At 39.2% G+C, this 22,902-nt stretch overlaps 1 protein-coding gene across 2 annotated transcripts in view; it reads right to left on the bottom strand.

Moving 5' to 3' along the window:
* The window catches only part of LOC121386253 (zwei Ig domain protein zig-8-like), a 54,645-nt gene that overhangs the window by 17,476 nt on the left and 14,267 nt on the right, over positions 1-22,902 (bottom strand). For both annotated transcript variants that reach the window (XM_041517107.1, XM_041517100.1), the window contains exons 2-3: positions 6,565-6,692; positions 921-1,140 (exon numbers count right to left, since the gene is read on the bottom strand). In XM_041517107.1, coding sequence (XP_041373041.1) covers positions 921-1,140; positions 6,565-6,692 — 348 coding nt within the window. The remainder of the gene's footprint in view (positions 1-920; positions 1,141-6,564; positions 6,693-22,902) is intronic.

Raw genomic sequence — 22,902 nt, 5'->3', positions numbered from 1 at the left:
CTTAGCAGCAAGGGATATTTTATATGCACCATCCCACAGACAAGATAGTACATACAAAGACCTTTGTTACACCAGTTATGGAGCACTGGCTGATACGAGAAATAGCTCAATGGGCACACCGACGGGAATCGATCCTAGATCGATCGCGCATCAGGTAAGCGCTGTATCACTGAGCTACGTGCCGCCCCTCTATACTCGGCGAATGCACACTTATTTCATTGTACTCACAAACAAAAGTGTTTAATGAAACATACACAATAAACACCCCTGCGCGTGCTGTAACCTCACCGTGGTGCAGGGGTGTAACATTCTCTTTGAGAATGGCCAATACAGCACAAAATTGAAGTTTTGATTAAAATTCAGTATCCGTAAAATTCTGTGATATTTGTGTTTTTGCACAGTTCTTTACACTGTTCTTTACACTGTTTTTTTTAAACCTTGAATTTTTATATCATCACTTTATTTATTTGCATTACCATAGTTTGACACCCAATAGCCGATGTATTTTTCGTGCTGGGGTGTCGTTAAACATTCATTCATTCATTCATTTACACAATAAACATGTTTGTTTATTTCAAATATTGTTGTTGTAATGTGTGCCTTTACTGTTCCATTATAGTCAATGATTATATAAATATTATAACACAGTAACTGTATGAAATTACATTTCTTTCAAATCTTTATGAAATGCTATAAGACAAAACAAGAAAGAAGAACCGCACTACCAAAAACAATAACATTTTGTTCATAGGAAAGCATCAGTTTCATCAAGTATATCCATAATATTCATTTCGTAGCACCAGAATACCAGCCATACTGTTTACAAAATAGCAAAACAAAATCAAATGACAAAAATTCCTGACGGGAATATGGCATGCCCAGCATTCACCACAGCCGAAGTGTAAATTTTGGAATCTTACCTACGACATTTAAGTGAATATGGCGCGATATTTTCTTGGCCGTCGTGATTTGACATTCGTAAATGCCAGAATATTCCTTCGTGACGTTTCTGATAAGTAAATTCCAGTCAGAAATGTGATTTTCATGCATTTTGTGTTCCACAATAAATCGCTTGTCTCGAACCCATGTGAATGTCCCGATTGTCAGGAAGTGATCCTCGCCCATTCGACCCCACGCAACCTGTAACAGAAACACAGAATTCATAAACACTTGTCAGGAAATTATACTCTCTCATGTGGACCAACGGTTTTATTTTTTATATTAAAAAAAAAAAATGTAGCTGTAATATACTGAGATTATAATCTCTTGTCTCGATCTCAACAAATATAAACATACTGAAATGACAATTGGTTGTCTCGAACTTATATAAATGTCGATACATCCACGGGATTATATTCGTTTGTCTCGAAGGCATGCGCATATCGAGAACATTGTAAGGTGAAACTCGTTTGTCTCGAAGTCACATATATGTTCAGAACATTTTAAAATATCAATCGCTTGACTCGAAGACACATGCTACTGTCCTGAGTACCAGAAAATAATACTTTCCCACTCGACCCACGTAATCTATAACGAGAACTGTAATGATAATCGCATATCTCGAACCCATGCAAAATGTCTCTAGCTCCCTCCTAATGGTGAGTCGATATCGTTTTCTTTTAATACCGATTGTTATTCTGGAACAAATCTATTTGACGTCCCAACACGAAATATATATATATATATCGGCTACTGGGTATCAAAAAATGGTAAAAATATGAAAAAAAGATGAACAACGATAATATGTGTTAATCTATTCACCAGTAATATGTACACCAAAACTACATAAAATGTGAATAATGAATATAGTGTGTAGTAGAAAATGCAACACATTTGACCATGTACGTGCCATCTAATTAGCATGTCAAATATTCAGCAGTTATGATAGAAAGAAGTTATGATACAATCGTCACGGTATTTAGCCATGACTGCGATGGCCGCGATATATGGTTCCAACTCCGTCTGTAGGAGGACTGCCACTTTCATGGTGAATGCTAATCAACGCGCCAAAAACCTCCCTACAGCTTCCGTAAACACATTGACGTTTTAATGTCAATTAAGAAACTCTAGCTATATTACAAAAGTATGCGAAATTTCCATTTTGACCGTAATTTGTGTGCTTAGTTCGTAACGAACAAGTTTTGTACAATTAGGTTGAGTAGACTTCATGTATGCGTCTCAGTACGCATGTGCGTATACGTCTGCGTATTCGATCACTCTATACATTACGACTTAAGTATGTGTATAAAAGACAAATGGAATTTACGTCCTATTGCTCAGGGGCCTAATTCACTAAACTCTTGCAACTTTGCGATCTCTCAGTGTAGTGCTAAAAGACTTGCAAAAAGGATGCTTTGTTGTCTAGCAGAGCCTAAGAGAGCTTTGAGAATTAGGCCCCTGACCATTTAGGGGAAGAGATGAATTAAAATCTCCAATAAAGACGGGGTGATCTGATTTCTTCAGAACGGTCCTTTTAAAAGTCTTACTGGACTCAAGGTTGAAATCAACGCCCAGATACTAACGGGACACACAATTCATGACCATGCCGTTCTTGGGTCCAGCTCAGACTTCAATGATTTCAAAAAGCTTCGTAAACACCATCCCCGGATCACACGGTTTGCCATCTAGTAATTATTAGTTTATTCTGGCAGACAAGAAGTCTCAGAATACGCACATGATGCCTCACAGCCGAACACTGATGGAACTAATTACAGGGGGCATGCTTGGTGTTTACACACAGATTCAAGGCAAGAAAGACTTGTTGACTTCCAACGTTCTGCGGTTTATTTTTGAGCAGTGTCAGATCAAACAGTTGGTTGATTGGTTGGTTTCTACGGCAATATTTTATCGTACATTATGAAAGACACTAAACATATATTGAATGTCTTCTTATGGAACAGTGTAGTATTCTTGTCTAAAACTAATTTTATTGCTTGAAATAATGATTTTTTCAATTCTAATTATTGTATCCACCTACAAATTCGTCCCGTAACCACTGGTGTAGTCAGAGGTGGGGGTGAGACACGGCGGCCACGTCCATAATAATATTATATACTTTCTTCGCGCTACCGTTTATATTTCCTGTCTCCCCGTAACACGTGTATAATAGACTCAGAGTCATGGGCAGTGTAGGTGCCCCTGCCCCAACGTGATTCACACCATATAAACGTCTGGCTGCTGCAAAAGGTATTTATATAAATCCCAATATCCAAACAATTCTAGCAACTGCCAAATAGTCACTAAAAGATACTATGATCTATGGTCAAAAGGTATTTACAATATACCAATATCATGAAACATCTAGCACGCGCAAAATGGTTCCACCAATATGCTGCTTTAGTTTTACAGACACTAGAACAACAACGACAACAATAACAACAAATAAGACAACAACAGCAACAATCTCAGCGTATGCACATTTATGAATATTCTGAGCAAGTTATATTTTAACATTTTAACTTGAAGAACTTTTAACACTGTTACGTTTCCTAATTCGTTTTAGGATCAGCCATTTATCTCGTAACATCAAAACACAAAATCATTTAAGAAAGCTATCAACGTGATTTACCGTCTGTCAGTTCGAAGATGCAATCTCCCTTTTCGTTATTATCTAAATACTCTGCATGCATTTAGATATAATCTACCATGATACAATCTCCCTCTGACTATATGGCGTAACCTGCATTTTCAACGGCACTTGAGCACTTTCCTCAAAAATACTGTAAAGTGGAGTTAACACATTCAAAGATGTGGCAAGATATATATAGTTTATATACACCTCTTCGCAGCACCTGAGCTTATTACTCTTTTGAAATAATAAGAAAACGATACCATGAAAACACCTCATAGCTTAGCACTGGCGGTGAGTTTTGCCAAGAATACATTAGTCTGCTAACTACATTTTCCAAGTATGAAATGAATAAATTGGGTGTTTCAAAATAATTGCTTAACGATCATGGAATTATGGTTCATTGCGGTTTACATGCGGGATATAGCTCAGTCGGTATCCAAAGCGCTCACCTGAAGTGCTTGGGACATAGGATCGAATCCCCAAAGTCCAAACTTTGGGAAATCATATAAAAGATCTCCTTTACTACTAATGGAACAAAATGTGGGTTTCCTCTAAGACTATATATGTCTCAATTGTGAAACGGTTCAGATCTAGTGGCCGATTATTAATAAATCGAAGTGCTCTAGTTTTGTCAAAACAAACTTTAACTTTAACCTGTAACGTGTCCATAACCACTAACGAATCAAGCCAAAAATGTATTAAACAAATACCTCGTTTTGATTAAAAAGAGCCTAATGCTTTGACTGCGCATGTACTATCTTTGCTTCTTTTCGTGTATCTGTAGTTTCTTTCTTTTGTCGCCATTATATTATATTGTATTGATATAGAAGAGGACCCAGTAAGTTGGCAAACTTGTGCTCAATCCGTTTGTTGTTTATGTATTAAATCTGAGCGACGTAACAGTTGTCCGTAATCAAGACCGTATCTCCGCACAGTGCAGAAAGAAAGATTGTTTGTTTTGTTTAACGACACCACTAGAGCACACTGATTGATTAATCATCTGCTATTGGATGTCAAACACAAATATGGTAATTATAACTCGTAGTCATCAGAGAAACCCTCTACATTTTTCCTAATGTAGCAAGGGATCTTTTATATGCACTTTCCCACAGACAAGAAAGCACATACCATGGCCTTTGTCCACTTGTGGTACACTAGTCGGGACGAGAAAAAACCCAATCAGCTGAATGGATCCATCGAGGTGGTTCGATCCTGCGACGCAAGCGCCTCAAGGGAGCACTCAACCGACTGAGCTAAATCCCGCCCCCTGCACAATGCAGAGTGGAATGGCTATTTGGCAAAATAGTGTTTGATTCCACGAGTCTCTCTCTAGTGTCTCATCCCGAGGGGATCCTTTACTAGAGAATTCATCCTTCTTGCCCCACCACAAAGAGGACTGCCACTCATGAGGGATCCTTTACTAGAGAATTCATCCTTCTTACCCCACCACAAAGAGGACTGCCACTCACGAGGATCCTTTACTAGAGAATTCATCCTTCTTGCCCCACCACAAAGAGGACTGCCACCCACGAGGATCCTTTACTAGAGAATTCATCCTTCTTGCCCCACCACAAGAGGACTGCCACTCCCAGACCAATTTACTAAATCAATACTAGTACAGGACAGAGCTCATTGGAATGAATGCAGCTGTTGCTGGGCCGAATAATACGAAGCCTGTTTTTCAAAGCAGGCATATATGCATGTAGTTACACGCGTATAATGCTGGGATCAGACTATCAACTATCACGACAGAGTTGGCCAACTCGACAGCTGCATTTAATTGGTGCGCAGAAAGTTGGCCAACTTTGTCGTGGCAGTTGGTAGTCTGAGATTAGCATAAGGCACAAACAGGCTTTATGAATTCGACCAGCTGTGTTTTCAATCAATCAATGAACGGATCAATGGGGGCGACGTTGCCCAGTGTTCAAGCGCTCGCTTGATGCGCGATCGGTCTGGGATCAATCCCCGTCGGTGGGCCCAGTGGGCTGTTCCTCGTTCCAGCCAGTGCACCACGACTGGTATATCAAAGGCTGTGGTATGTGCTATCCTGTTTATGGGATGGTGCATATGGAATGGAAATATGTAGCGGCCTTCCTCTCTTAGACCAAATGTCAAAATGACCAATAGCCGATGATTAATAGACCAGTGTGCTCTAGTGGTGTCGTTAACCAAACATATTAACATATTAAAAACATTTTTAATGTGTCCATAACCACAAAAGTTTCATGCGCGTCTATAGTGGGCACAAACCCGAACTGACTTGGCGTTTAACGTGTCCATAACCACTGAAGATCCAGGCAGATGCACAAGCCCTGGTTTCCCCTGAATACTCTGCCCAGTACTGAAGATCTTATCTACTGCTGTAATGGGATGTTCGTGACCGTGCTGCAGTCTAATTAGCAGTGAAGATGAGATGATCTCTTGACTCGGATCTCGATTCATCTTTAATACGTTTGATCCATATCGGAGATAGCTTTCTAAACACCTCGCATCTGAGGATGTGATTTGACCCCCGATCCGTTTTTATCTGTACCAAAAGTTAATTTAACTGTCGAACTGTTCTCGTGTCTATAGGTTATATCTAACTCAAACACCTAATGTTCACTTCCCCTCGAACGCAAAGTTCACTGGTTGTGTGGTGGTAAAATTGGGATGGATGTATTGTGAGATTTTCTTTGCCTCCCCCTTCAGAACATTCACAAGACCACTGATCATAGAACCAAGAACAACTTAAAGCGACGGACCCTAGTTTCAACCCGTGAATATTAACACTAAGTTTGGTTAATCTACAAACCTGCAACACATTTGGATAAAGTTACACTTGTTACTGTTATACGTTCTTGAACCTTATTAGATGTAAGCACATTAAACCAGTTCTATCTACTTAAATAAAACAAAATAAGTACCTGGAATGAATAATTAACATGATAAATAACCAAACAACCGGAAAGCATAAAGTTCAGTTTATGCCTCGAAGACGTGGTTTCGCCTACCTGTTTGGTTCCGAGGTGTTTGATGGAACAAGGCAGCTTGGCGAGGCGGCCCACTCGAACTGTTATGTTCTTGGGCGTCGACAGAAAGGTGGGACGGGCTCTGTACTTGTTCTTGAACGCCGATCGTCCTGAGGAAAGAAAGAAAAATGTTTGCTTTTAACGAGACACTCAACACATTTTATCTATGAGTACACAGCGTCGGACATGTGGTTAAGGACCACATAGATCATTAGAGAAGAATCCCGCTGCCGCCACTTCATGGGCTACTTTGTTTGATTATAACAGCAAGGCATCGTTTAGATGCACCATCTCACAGTCAGGATGGTACATACCACAGACTGTGTTATACCAGATGTGTAGCACTGGCTGGAAGGAGAAATAGCCCAATGAGCCCACCGACGGAGATCGATGCTGGGCTAAGGCCCCTTCCCCATACGCCCGTCCTGTAAAAATACGTAATAGAAGTTTTAGAATGAATGAATGAATGAACGAACGAACGAACGAATGGATGAATGAATAAATGAATGTTTAACAACACCCAAGCAAGGGGAATACATCAGGTATTGAGTATCAAGCTAGAAATTCCAGATGTATCATACCCGATTAGTACTATTGTTTCATTGTAGTATGAATGTATAACTAAGCAGGTTTTATAGGTTGCACAATATCAAATACATTCTACCACAGACGATATTTTTAACACATGCGGTTACAAACACTATTATTATGCAATATATGAACCAAACTATAACCCACGAATATGAATTCCACAACCCCTCCCCCCAAAAAATCATATCAACTGAAGAAAGTAAAACCTCTCATGGCTTATTTTCGATATAAACGACTGTTTTTACAGCAATCCTATTTTCACACATCATTATAGTACTTAGTTTTACATGTTTCAAGCACATGGTTAATTGAAACAATGCTACTGGACGAAATAAAATTACATACATTTATTGTCAAGATAGAACTATTATTCGACAACAAACAAGGTCACATTTATGACCAATCACAGGACCGGTAGCATTAACTGCTCCGTTAACGGCACTTCGAACTTTAACCCAGCCGGATGTTATTTGGTTTTGTGCTGCCTCTAGAGTTCTGGATTCTTGGCTGCGTTCAACAGATGTTTCTGTCACGGGCGTTTGCTAACGACTTGACTGGCTCCTGTCATATTTATTTGACGCTATGCGCAAGAATCCACAACATAGTACTTTTGTGTTTACAGATAACATCGTCACGTCCATATATGTGTTTGGTTTTCGTTACATAATAACGGAATCCAGATCATGAACACTATTTATTAAAAAAGATGAAGATTGTTTTGTTTAATTACACCACTAGAACACATTGATTTATTAATCATCGGCTATTGGATGTCAAACATTTGGTGATTTTGACATATCGTCTTAGAGAGGAAACCCGCTAAATTTTTCCATTAGTAGCAAGGGCTGTTTTAGATACACCATCTCACAGACAGAACATAACACGGCCTTTGATATACCAGTCGTGGTGCACTGGCTGGAGGGAGAAATAGTCGAATGGGCCTACCGACGGGGATAGATCCTAGACCGACCGCGCATCAAGCGAGCTCTTTATCGCTGTGGTACGTCCCGCCCAATATTTATTAAAGTCACAAACGCAAGTTTTAACCCTTGGAAAGTGACACTATGTTTGGTTGAGCTACAAAATTGTAAGATATCTGAATAAAGTTACATTACGGTGAAAGAAGAGTCTGTAACATTGAAACGAGGAAATATCATTCAACAATAAACTAGAGCTGGTCTCTATAAAGCGAGAGACTTCTCAGACGAACGTGCGGAGTTTGTTTTTTTTAAATATGAAAAATGCATTTCGTGGTATTATAAACACCAGGATGACCAGAAACACTTTGGATATACGGAAATTAATAATATAAACAATAAAATATAAGTAATGTTTGATTTCAGTTCTAACAGTGAAATATACACTATAGTGTTTAAACACTAGGGTCTGTCACTTCAATGCATATTTCCAACTCATTGTAATTATAAAGATTTTGTATTTTTTTTAATCGTAGATGTATTAGCCTATTTTTTTGGCATATAAATGTAAATTTACGACCGAAACTTCATTGTTATTATAACTGAAAACTGAACAAATAATACTTTAAATTCATAAAGTACTTCCATTTATTCTTACCGTAGCCTATTTTTGATACTGGGTGCGGGAGTGAGGCGGGGCGGGGCGGGGGGGGGGGGGGGGGGGGTGGGTGAGAGGGGACGTAGCCCAGTGGTAAAGCGGTCTGTATAGGATCGATTCCCGTTGGTGGACTCGTTGGATTATTTCTTGTTCCATCCTGTGCACCACACCTGGTATATCAAAGTCGTGGTATGTGCTGTCCTGTCTGTAGAATGCTGCATATAAAAGATTCCTTGCTACTACTGAATAAAATGTAGCGGCTTTCCTCTCTAAGACTATATGTCAAATAGCCAAATTTTTTATATCCAATAGCCGATGATTAATAAATCAATGTGCTCTAGTGGTGTCGTTAAACAAAATAAACTTTTATGCTGTTACCTTTCATACAGATATGATTTTGTTTTGCGTGAATTAAATATAAAATACTTATAAACATAATCGCAAAATTTCAATGTTTTGTAAATTTACGGCTAGCAATCGTTTCTTCACGGAAATGGATCATCAATAATTGAACTCGCTGGTTAAAGACAAGCGAACGCCGCTGAGACGCTCATTAGGCAGGCACTAGTATTAAGAACAATAGCTGACCTTGACCAAAATAATTATATATCTACTCGCAAAAGGCGTGGTCGATAATCGATTGATTCTGAAAGAACACGACACAAACAAACACAGCATTTTCTCAAATAATACCTTATTGCCGCATGGAGATCGTTATTCGTATTTTTTCCCCTCACCTTTTACATTTGCCTGTTGTCCCCATAACATGACTCGTGATCAGAAACAGTGTGGGTGCACCCCATGTGGGTTTCTCTCCCAGTATAAAACCCTGCCTACGCCAATGGGTATTTGAGTACAGTACAGTGTTGTTTTATGATCACAAACATATATTATGAATAACGTCGATGTCAAACATTTAAAATGCAGACAAAATATCTTTTTAGTGGCAGTACCCCACCCCCGTAAAACTGCCTACTCTACTTTAAAAGTGTGTTGGTTTTTTGTTTGTTTGTTTTGTTTTGTTTTGTGGGATTTTTTGGGGGATGGGTGTTGATGTTTGTCTTGCTCGACAAGTGTGTATTGGTGCGCCACCCTCAAGCATCTTCAACACATTAGATCTACACAAAGTACCAATAGCACAGTTTGCCACAGCGTACAATGAATATCTGTGCCACAAATACCACAGGTATGTTAACAGATTATTCTTGTAGTCTCCATGGCCCTATTTCACAAAACATCGTAAGTATACGTCTGCAACTATCGGCTATACCGGTCATTCATTTACACGTGTTTGACATGTATTTCACGCAGCAAATTACATCATCACGGAAGATGGAGCATTTTAAGGACAAAAGAAAATGAAATATGTATACTTCAAACTATATTTCTTGTACTATAATAATAAGAAGAATAATTGTGATTTAGTCGTAGATTTAGGCTTACGATGTTTTGTGAAATTGGGCCTAGACTGGTTACATGTAAATCTGTTACATATTTTATTTCATATTAAAATTTACATTTATTTTAAGGTAATATTTATATATTTTATCTGTGTCAATTATTAATATTTTAGTCTCTCATAACTCCATATGGAGTAGATCAGTGTTATTTTGAGATTGTATGGTGTTTAGTGATGTTTTATGTGTTAACTGAGGTGAGACTTTTAATAACCAATTTGTCCGTCTCGTTTGTAACCCGTGCTACGCATATAGGAATGTTTAGTTGGGGTGTGGTGGCTTTATATTGGACTTTCACCAAAAATATGACAGCCGTGTAGATAGCCAGCCCTCATTAGCCGAGGCTATATACACGGCCGACGTGTATATAGCCACTTATGTGTGAAGTAACAAAGATTGCGGCCTCCATTGCAGTTGTATTTATTACATTTATCTTTGTACGCAATATTTAGCACGATGTGTGTACGACAGCCAACTGGACCTGTGCCCAAATATAGCCCTGAGAAATGTCACATCGGATAAATGCAAAGAAGGCTGTCGGCAGTGTATACCAAAAGAGGAGAAGCGATCAGAACATATATAGATAATACAATCAACAAAAACATTTTAGGTAACAAAAATTAGACAGTAAAATAATTTGACTGACAGATGGGTATCAGTGGAAAAAAAATCAGTGAATGAAGAGTGAATGAATGAATGAACCAATGGACGAATGAATGAATGCATGAATAAATGGATGGATAGGTGAATGAATAAATGAATAAAATACCATGTAAATGAATAAAAACTGATTGTATAGATTTATGAAAGAACAAAGAACTTTGATACAGACTGACGAATAAATAAACGGGTGGAAATGTGCATTGGTGGACACATTAAGAATGAAGGAACAAACGGTGATGTGGGAATACACGTGGATAATGAATTCAGTCGAAAAGAAAATTGCGATTACATGTGCCCATGGAGACTGACATAAGCAAACAACTTTGTAGCAACAGCAGCTGCGGCAGCAGCAGCAACAACGATAGCAGTAGCAGTAGCATCAGTAGCAGTAGCAGTAGCAGTAGCAGCAGCAGCAGCAGCAGCAGCAGTAGCAGCAGTATCAACAGCAGCAGCAGTAGCAGCAGTAACAACAGCAGAGTAGTAGTAGTAGTAGCAGTAGCAGCGACAACAGCAGTAGCAGTAACTGTAGCAGTAGCAGTAACTGTAGCAGTAGCAGTAGCAGTAGCAGTACCAGCAGTAACAGTAGCAGCAGTATTAACAGTAGCAGCAGTAGCAGTAGCAGCAGCAGTAGCAGCAGTAACAACAGCAGAGTAGTAGTAGCAGTAGCAGCGACAACAGCAGTAGCAGTAACTGTAGCAGTAGCAGTAACTGTAGCAGTAGCAGTAGCAGAAGCATAAGCAGCAGTAGCAGTAGCAGTAGCAGCAGTAACTACTGAACAAAAAAACTACAAAGATCACATAACCAAAGGAAACCAATGAAGATAATAGCATCATCTTACAAAAAAGATTCCAATTTTATTCTTATTTTCAGATGACAGATACTATCTGAAAAATTAACTGGTACCCATAATAATATTGCTACAATGACAAATATGCCTCACTTGTGGGTCTCAATAATCGTCGGTCCTTCTACTCTTTATGTCTCGACCACGACAACCGGGTTTACCCTTCTAACCACGCGAGGAATGCTGTAAACATATCCGAGACTGTCCGACCGTGAAGTGAAGATAGACGATTGCTCGTTATTACACTCATATTGACACTATATGTTTAATTAAGCATTAGGGATCACCACAGAGCCTCGCCATGGCAGTGGACAAACGCACTTGAAGCATTTCGTAGCCTGTAAAGTGTAAAGAAAGAGATGACATTTTCACGAGTCAGCGTACACGTGTTGAAGCGCCAGAAGGCGGGATTAACCCTTCGTCTTATATATAGTGTACGGTGTTTTAAAGAGACAGGTTTTATTTGTAGGGTTAACGGGTAAAGATTGTTGTTGTTTTTTGTTTTTTGTGGGGTGTTTCTTATACTGTTTTTGTTTCACCTTGGGGTTTTTTGGTGTGTTTTTTTGCATTGGTGTTTATTGTTTGTTTTGCTTTATTTTTGTTATTATTTTTGCTTTTATTTATTTATTATTTATTTATTTATTTATTTTTTATTTATTTATTTATTTATTTATGTATTTATTATATTTTGTCATTTTTTGTTTGATATTTTTTGTTCGTTTTTCTTTGTTTTGTATGTGTGTTGTTTGTGATGGTGGTGGTGATGGTGTGTGTGTGTGGGGGGGGGGGGGGGGGTCGTGGTGATGAAGAAAGTATATCCTGAACCTTTTTGATTATGCAAATAGAGAATACTATATGACCGGTCGTTAGAGTTACGAGTTGTAAGATAAATGGTATCTAACGGACATGAATGTAGTATTCTATTTCTTACATATCATCAGAAAAGAGTTTTAAAATAAATTTAAACGCCTTTTCCAACTAAAACCTATGTACGGCCCTTGCGCTTAAAGTGAACTTGTGGGTCACAGACAAGTCAATTTCAGGTGAACGTGTACGTCACATCTAGTGATCGATTTCTACCATACTTTTCCATTGGATGGTATGACATTGGTGACCTGGTCATCACCCAGGTGTAGCCAGCCGTATGTCTGTAAAATGTTAACGCACGTAGCCCAGTGGTAAAGTACTCGCTTGGTGCGCGGTCGGTTTGGGATCCATCCCCATCGGTGGGCCCAATGGGCTATTTCTCGCTCCAGCCAGTGCACCACGACTAGTACATTATAGTATGTGCTATCCTGTCTATGGGATGGTGCATATAAAAGATTCCTTGCTGCTGATCGAAAATAGTAGCCCATGAAGTGGCGACAGCGAGTTTCCTCCCTCAGTATCTGTGTGGTCCTTAACCATATGCCCGACGCCATATAACCGTAAATAAAATGTGTTGAGTGCTTCGTTAAATAAACCATTTGCTTTCTGACATTGATGTTTTCTAAACACCTCAGTATATTCTCAATCAGCAACTAAAAGGAGCTTGAAATGTTAAGTGTCACACATAGGTAACAATGTAGGAGGTTAGGAACGAAATTTTCTACCCCGATATAGGCTACTGCTTTCGTTTAGTAACTAGTATCTTTTTTATGTAGGGGCGGGATGTAGTCCAGTTGTAAAGCACTCGCTTGATGCGCGGTCAGTCTGGGATCGATCCCCGTCGGTGGGTCGATTGGGCTATTTGTCGCTTCATCCAGTGCACCACGACTGGTATATCAATGACCGTGGTATGTGCTATCCTGTCTGTAGGTTGGTGCATATAAAAGATCCCTTGTTACTAATGGAAAAAAATTTAGCGGATTTCCTCTATGATTATATGTCGAAATTACCAAATGTTTGACATCCAATAGCCGATGATTAATAAATCAATGTACTCTAGTGGTGTCGTTAAATAAAACAAACTTTAACTTTTATGTACTTTCAACAGGCAGGATAACACTTCTAATGACTTGTAATATACTAGTCGTGGAGCACAGATCGGCAGTAGTTTACTTCACATTTACTGTCACAATAACAGACAATGGAGATATTTAGCCTTAAGATTGTTTTAATATTATGAAATACGTATTTATTAAGAATTTGTAACGATTATGAACCGCACGTACATGAATATATTTTTATACACTGACAATAATCTATTTACCTTCCTATCTACCACCAACCCACAAACCCAGTACCAATCTATATATCCGTTTGTCTACCCACCTATCTACCACCAACCCACAAACCCAGTACCAATCTATATATCCGTTTGTCTACCCACCTATCTACCAAACAACCTACAAATCCAGTACCAATGTATATATCCGTTTATCTACCTACCTATCTACCAAACAACCTACAAACCCCATCGGCAAAACGAACCTGCGCTGTACTTTCTTGTGGTGACTTATAGGAGCGTCGGGTTTCTTCATATACCGTTGTGGTACTGTTTAACAACATGTAAATTTAATGTCATGACTGCACTCGAGAATAATCAAGCTAAAGCTCTGTGGCATCAGATTTAGGCAACAATTTGTATTTTAGACACAGTAACTTGCGACCATTTGGTTGTCGACGATTGCCAAAGCATTATATAGTTTCCTCTAGCCTTCCCCTGCATATCAATATCAATAAGGGAAGGACTGGAGGTGACTCGAGCTATTTACCTATCTACCAACCAACCTACAGACCCAGTACCAATCTATCATTCCGTGTCTACCAACCTATGTACTACATTCCTTACAGCCTTTGATTGAACACAGCACTAACATTCCTTTTTTTCATTCCTGTGTATTTAGTACACATTATTTTTGATCAGTTTAGCTAATGGGAGATTATTTAGTCAACACTAATTAAGAACGCTATGGCAAAGCGAGGCGATACCATCTGCGTTCTATGTAGGAAAACGCTTGCACACCCACACGTACAATGTCGTAATGATGGAAGCTCAGCGGAAAACCACGACAGTTGTCAGATCTAATAAATTGAGATGGGTGCGGACGAGGAACATTCACCGAAGCATTACGGGAGAGGTCTGTAGAAATCGCTCGCCAAAGCTCCAGAGGTTCCTTGAGAGCAATTCAATTCCCAATGGATGTAATGTTAACACGTACTATAAGCACTGTATGAATCCATTTTGACAGGAGATGTATACATAATATAGTAGGTGTCATCTTACATTAGTTGGTAATCTTTATTACAGAAAATTTGATTTTTGACTGGTAAATTTAATTTTTACAGAATATTGCAAATGATTTATTTATTTTGTTGGGGGGGGGGGGGATGATGGAGGGTGGTAGTGGTGGTGGTATTTATTATTTTCTTGCAGGGGTGAGTGGGTTTCTTTTTTTATTTGCATGTAATTTTTTAAATTATACATATTACTGGTTTTAACTTGGGACGTGTTTACGTTTTTTTCGGGGGGGGGGGGGGGGGGGCGAGAGGGTTGCGGGGTTCTTTTTGTTAGTTTTTTTTATTTACATGTATTTTAATATTATTATTATTATTATTATTATTATTATTATTATTATTATTATTATTATTATTATTATTATTATTATATCTTTTTAAACTATAACTGGTTTTAACTTCCAGTGAACTTTGGATAACAGTTTCACACAAAATACCTACATACACATTTGGCATAGATAATAGCATACGCACACGTAAACAATGTCAGATATATTTTTGTATCAGTCCAAGCGACTGTTTGTTCTTCCTCCATAACGATTTCACGGTGCACACCTAACTGCGCCGCATAACCCGAAAGCCCCCGATTAGATACGATGTAACCACAAACCCAGAACAATTATTCACAGGTTGCATTTGGTGTTAATCTGCCAATATGACAATGGATTCCGAACGTGACAAAAATTGATTAAAAAGTAAAGTCTGTATCTTGAAACCAACCAACTTAAAAGCTCATATACCAGAGAGTTCTTGGAGAATGAAAGCACAAAACCCCCAAAACAATGGAGAACAATGATTGTTATTACGAAATTAATACGTAGTACGGAAATAAAAATCGCGTGAAATTGTAGATGGATGCTTATGAAATGATATCGTTCAAACGTGTGGGTGATAATACATCCATAAAGGATGAGCCCTAGTACATTATGAACAGGATTTATGGCTTATTGAAGCTTTACCGTCAAATGAGAGATGGGCGAGCGATTTCAAACCAGAACTGCGGTGCTGCCGTGGTTAGAGCGAAAACAAGAGTTCATCCGCGTTATTTTCATTTTGCGTTACTAATAAGTATTTTTGCTATTTCAGTTTCTTTGGCTATTTTTGATATAAAATGAACAAATAAATAAAAGCTATTTTATCATATAGTAGGGGTAGCCGGCATCGATGGTGTAATGGTTTGTGTTTGTTAAAATTATTAACGTTTAAAAAAAAAAGAAAAAAAAAAGAAAAAAGAAAAAAAGAGAAAGGTTTGGTGTTTTAATGTCAGAGCCTAACCTTGTATTTGTAACAGCCAAAACCTGTTTTTTAATTTCATTTCATTTATACTTATTCCCGTGCTTATATCCAATTAAGGTTCAAGCACGCTGTCCTAGGCACACACCTCGGCTATCTGGGCTGTCTGTCCATGACAGAGGGTTAGTGGTTAGTTGTTAGTAACAGAGAAGAGGTTGTAGTGGCCTTACGGCTACCCATTGAGTCGTTAAACTCGCTCTGGATGGGAGCCGGTACCGGGCTGCGACCCCTGTACCTACAAGCCTTATGTCCGATGACTAAACCATTACACCACCGAGGACTTTGTATATTATACAAAGCCGTAGTCACATTTTATATACACATTAGTGTTACCATTATTTTAAATGCACACATTTGAATTATTTAACTATACTATCTCCCATAATTTCACAAGGAATGGCTTATTCACTTTTATGTTTGTTTTATTTTGTATATGTGTGAAATACATAAGGTGAAATGTTAATAAATTATCTGTCTGTCTATCTGTATAATGAGTTTTTAAGGCCTATTTTGACAACTCTATTCACCGAATTAATTTTATTATGAAAAAATATGGATGTTAAAATATTCGAGTTTCTTTTGTTGTCTAGGATACTTGATCATAGTTTTGACCCCAAAAAAGAAGGTCGAAACGGAGAATGGCCTTAATTATTTTACAATCAACGAAACCCACCAAATTAATTCCCTACTGAGTTTCTGTTTAAAATGTTATTTTGCTAAAACAAATATTAAAACAGTGGTTGAAATGAAAAAAAAGAAAAGAAAACCAACAAAAAAACAAACAATTATGAAAGCCTATTAAAGGTCTCAATAGCCGATAGTCCACTAAAACGTGAGTGACAAAAGGTCTATCGGCTCGAAAAGCAATTTCTCTGAATCTGCGAACAAGAGAAATGTCTCCAATCCCTTGACCCGTATGAGTTCACACACGGCGACCCATCTCCAACAAAAAGATGGAGACAGTTGGAATATTGAACCCTGTGTTAATTCCACAAAGCCGTCGCTCATGCCCGGTAATTATTCCACCTTTTCCGCCGAATTAACAGCTCTTCAGCCTTCGATAATAACACGGCTCCGGCCAAACAGCACACTTGGTTACGCGCAGGGTTGTCCCGGAAGATGAAAGCGATCCACCCTTTTAATAGCGCACCGCAAATGACACGCATAGTTTAATTCCATAGTCAGGGAAGGGTGAGAGAAAACGGGGATAATGATTTTCGTTTCGTTGCGTGACAGATGGGGTTATTGTAATGCTCGGGCGGGTCAAATGGCTATAAACATTACTAGTATAAGAAAACAATTCGGTATGCTGATGAGGTTGGAAAGATGGACAGATTTGTCAAAACCTCACGAAAGACAAACACACTGTATAGCCGAGGCACAGCAGCGGTGGAAATTGTAGATTTTTACTCTGAAGAATTTTAAAAGGATGACTTGACAAGCATCAAAGGTTATGTTTGTTGATGCCGTTACGGCGTTAACTCAAAACAAGATTAAAAATTGCTATTACCATCTGACAAGTCTAAAAATGGATCTGATTTTGGGGTTGGAGGGATATGCGTCCTGTGACTGTTTGGTCAAATTGAAGAAAGAAAGAAAGAAAGAAAGAAAGAAATGTTTTATTTAACGACGCACTCAACACATTTTATTTACGGTTAAGGTTGGTTACGGACCACACAGATATTTAGAGAGGAAACCAGCTGTCGACACTTCATGGGCTACTCTTTTCGATTAGCAGCAAGGGATCTTTTTATGTACCAACCTACAGAAAGGACAAACCCCCTAGCCTACGCCCCTGGTTTTATATTTACTTTCCAACACTGGGACAGCACAAACCACGGTTTTTGATATAAACAGCGGGTATCGTAGAACGTCTGTCGTCGTATTTCAAGTATACATGTATGAACATGTGCGCCCGAGCCTATCGTTCTGAATTCACTCACGCACGCACGCACTCACTCATTCACTCACTCAATTACTCACTCACTCACTAATTTCCGATTTCTTTTCTTTTTAAATTGCTATTCTACTAGAATATTTGTCCGTTCATTTGCTTTTCCGTTCATTGGCCTCGGCGGTGTCGTGGTTAAGCCATCGGACATAAGGCTGGTAGATACAAGGTTCGCAGCCCGGTACCAGCTCCCACCAAGAGCGAGTTTTAACGACTCGATGGGTAGGTGTAAGACCACTACACCCTCGTCTCTCTCACTAACCAACTAACAACTAACCCACTGTCCTGGACAGACAGCCCAGATAGCTGAGGTGTGTGCCCAGGACATCAGATAGCCGATGATTAATAAATCAATGTGTTCTAGTGGTGTCGTTAAACAAAACAAACTTTAACCTCTGAAAAGAGCACCCTAGTAAAAGCTGACATTCGTGAGATGAAAATTGTAAACATATGGCTACATTGAGGACACTCAATATGTTTGAGGAGGGACAGGTCCCCCCTGGTCCGCCCCTTGTTTTCACCCTTTCAGAATCAGATTATATAATCATCACTTTGATTATTGCAGGATGTGGTTAAACGACTGGGTTTTTTTTTCCCATTCCATGCATCCATTCATTTTTTTTCTTCACAAACTAGTATTGGCTCCTATCGGAAAACAACGCTCTATTCAATATGGACACTGTATCATTGAGATAAGGGGGCGAGACGTCGCCTTGTGTTAAAGCGCTCGCTTAATGCGCGGTCGGTTTGGGATCGATCCCCGTCAGTGGGCTATGCATCGCTCCAGCCAGTGCACCACGACTGGTACATCAAAGGCCGTAGTATGTGCTATCCTGTCTATGGGATGGTGCATATAAAAGATCCCTTGCTGCTAATCGAAAAGAGTAGCCCATGAAGTGGTTTCCTCTCTCAATATCTGTGTGGTCTTTACCATATGTCTGACTATATATAGCCGTAAATAAAATGTGTTAACGATACGTTAAATAAAACATTTTCCATTAATTTGTTTTCACAAACTAATTGTTGATAATAGTATTGGCTCCTATCGGACAACAACGCTCTATTCAATATTGACATTGTATCATTGAGATAGTGTATTCCCAATCCCATTATCTGTTGCATCCCGCTGTTATACCTGCCTCAGTGATTTAGTCGATAAGCCACCGGAATTAAGGCTGGTGGGTACTGGGGTCGCATGCCGGTACCGGCTCCGACCTGGAGCGAGTTTAACGATTCAGTGGGTAGGTGTACGGCCACTACACCGACGTCTCTTTCACAAACCACTAATCGCTAACCCACGGTCCTGAACAGACCGTCCAGATAGCTGATGGGTGTGCCCAGGACAGTGCTTGAACCGTAATTGAATAGAAGCACGAAAATAAGCATAAACAAACATTCCACTATTACACAAACACGAAGTTACTACAACCAGTGGAGGATCTAGACAATCCATTTAGGGGCCCCCCAATGACATGAGGCATAATGCCAAGGGAATTTTGGGGGAGGTCTGGAGGGGCATGAAAATTAATATATAATAGAATTATAACAGTCGTAAAAAAAAAATGGGGGGGGGGGCCCTCTCCCCCCTTAGGTCCGGCTCTAACAACCACTAGACCTTTAATTTTGTCAAAGATTCCAAGAGGAATGAATGAATGAACGAATGAACGAATGAATGAATGAATGTTTAACGACACCCTAGCACAAAAATACACATCGGTTATTGGGTGTCACAAATGGTAAGTATATGAAAATAGTGGAGTGAAATCGATTCTTAGAAAACCTAAACCACAAGACCATATATTTGTCAAGGAATCCTAGATGAGTGAAACAGATTCTCAGAGAACAAAACCACTAGACAATTAAGTTTGTGAAACAGATTCTCAGAGAACAAAACCACTAGACAATTAAGTTTGTCAGAGTCTAAGAGGAGTGACATAGATTATCAGACAACTAAACCACCGGACTATTAATGTGTTCATAGAGTCCCAAGTGAAGTCAAACAGATTCTCAAAATGCTAAACCACGAGGGTCCATATTTTCGAAACTATGTTAGCGCTACGATATCGTAAAATCGTCGCAGGCTATAGCATGCGTCGTTGTCACGTCATAGCTTACGACAGTTTTACGATATCATAGCGCTAAGATAGCTTCGAAAATCTCCAGCCAGACAATTAATTTTGTCACGGAGTCTACCTTGATTGAAATACTAACAGATTTTTAAAAACCTAAACCACCAGACCATTAATTCTGTCAAGGGGTCCAAAAGAAGTGAAATAGATTTTCAAGAAGCTAAACGACTAAACCTTTAATTATGTCAAAGGGTCCAAGAGGAAATAGATTTTCAAAAAGCTAAAACATTAGACCATTAATTTTGTCAAGGGGTTCAAGACGAAATAGATTTTCAAAAGGCTAAACTAGTAGACAATTAATTTTGTCAAGGGGTCCAAGAGGAAGTAGATTTTCAAAAGGCTAAACCACTAGACCATTAATTTTGTCAAGGTGTCCAAGAGGAAATAGATTTTCAAAAGGCTAAACCATTAATTTCGTCAAGGATTCCAAGAGAAGTGAAATACCAACAGATTTTCAAAACGCTAAACCACCAGATCATTAAAATGAATGACAAGAATTCCAAACAGGACTGGGATGGGTTTTTAAACACCACGCACACCACTAGACTCGGCCTGGCATACCTGTTAGTTTACGAGGCTATAACAGTTTAAATGGTCGTAACCCAAGACCCTCGACAGCTGCTACTACTGTCTCGCTGACGCATCACCCGACCCGACTATTAACAGCAGCAATAATAGTCGCAGCAATAACTGGCTTTATTTTAGATCACACCGATCGTAATCCAACTCCGCCTTCATCTGTTGCAGTTTATATCAACTCGGTGACCTCACAGGTGTAACACTGTAAACGTAAATTAGTCGATGAAAATGGATAGATGTATGCGACTTTCTGTCTTTTTGCCAATGGGAAGAACGTGGTAACACGTAACTGTAAATAATCCGTGGAACATTTTGCCTTACTCTAATTTCATCGCGCTGTTACTCCCTGCCACACCCCCTAATAAAATAAAACAAACGAGGATGGACACGGGCAAACGTTAAGGTTTGTTTTGTTTAACGACACCATTAGAGCACATTGATTTATTAATCATCGGATATCGGATGTCAAACATTTGGAAATTCTGATACATAGTCTTTAAAAGGAATCTCGCAATATTTTTTTTCCATTAGTAGCAAAGGATCTTTTATATTCACCATTCCAAAGACATGATAGCACATACCACGGCCTTTGGTATACCAGTTGTTGTGCACTGGCTAAAAGAGAATGGAAAAAAGCAGGTCCGAACGTAGCATTGTATCTGCAATATATAGGTCTCACCACCTACAAAGAAACGGAACTTCCAACTAAAGGGAATTTTCCTGCATTTTTGTGGCGGTACTATTGAAGTAACCTTGATTTTATACTGAGTTGGCTGGGGGTGGGGTGGTGGGGTGGGGTGGGGTGGGGTGGGGGGGGGGGGGTTGGTTACTCCCACGCGGTCTATAAATTGTATTATAATTTAATATAAGCAAATATAAAATCTGGTGGGAAAAAGAGGTGTGTATGGGGGCATGGCCCCTTTGACTATGACAGTGGGTGGTATGTCTGCCCTCTTGGCCCACCCCGGTGTATACGGACCTAGAGGCAATACCAGTCATTAACTGTATATGCATCACGACTGGTATATCAAAGGCCGTGGTATGTGCTGCCCTAGGAGCCGGCAACGGAAAGGGCGGAGGGATCCCAGCACCTTTCAACCTTAAATCTGATTGCTTAACCAAGACTGAATGCAGAGCATGTGTGCGGCACGATTGTTCCTACTGATGCTTGCGTTTTGGGCATATCCCATATACAAATTATTTCATTGGCAGACGCACGCATCCAGTCTAGACGATCTCATTAATTTAATTGGAATTTTGTTTTTTAATCGATCGGCACAAACGCGCCGCATCCAGTCTATTGGAACCTTAAATCGACAACATGGACAATATTACAATAGATCTTAGTGACAGAATCAAGCTTAATAAGGAAACTTAACAGCATACCGTGATACGACACAGACAACGCAATTACGGCAGCAACATTAGCAGATAACGTTTCTTGTTCAGCTTTAATTATGCTATTATATAATATATCTATTCCAGTCACGACTGCGGGAACTATAAATCGAAAACCACTGAACAATACGTTCAATTCCTTCAGAGTAACATCATTTAATCCAAACGTCGGAAGAAGAAGAAAAAAGCGCACTTCACAAAAACCGATAGCCATTGATTAATTAAACGTTCCTTTTATACCGTAGTTGGAAGCTAACAGAATTTCGAGATTTCTTATACGACAATACTCGAGAAAGATAATCAATGATCGAGATAAATTGGAGAGATGAAATATCAATAATTAGAACCACAAGTCAACACGTCGTGTTTTCGCGATTAGGTTTACGGTTTTGAGCATTTTTAAAGGCGGTATCTATTTTTCGCACGGACGAGACTCGCGCGATACCGTCAACGGCACAGCGTAATGCCATTAAACGTAATTGCGTGCAATTCTCCTTCCTCCTTTTTTATGCGAAGAAGAAACAGAATTTTAAATGTACGACAATCTAATCATTTGGTGCATATTGAACCCTGGGAAATGATTCATTCAGTGGTGGTTGCGCTGGTTTTGTTTTTGTTTTT

This window comes from Gigantopelta aegis, chromosome 2 (assembly GCF_016097555.1).
Source record: "Gigantopelta aegis isolate Gae_Host chromosome 2, Gae_host_genome, whole genome shotgun sequence".
Taxonomy (NCBI): domain Eukaryota; kingdom Metazoa; phylum Mollusca; class Gastropoda; order Neomphalida; family Peltospiridae; genus Gigantopelta; species Gigantopelta aegis.
The sequence above is the reverse complement of the archived record's forward strand: the minus strand, read 5'-3'. Positions and strand labels throughout refer to the sequence as shown.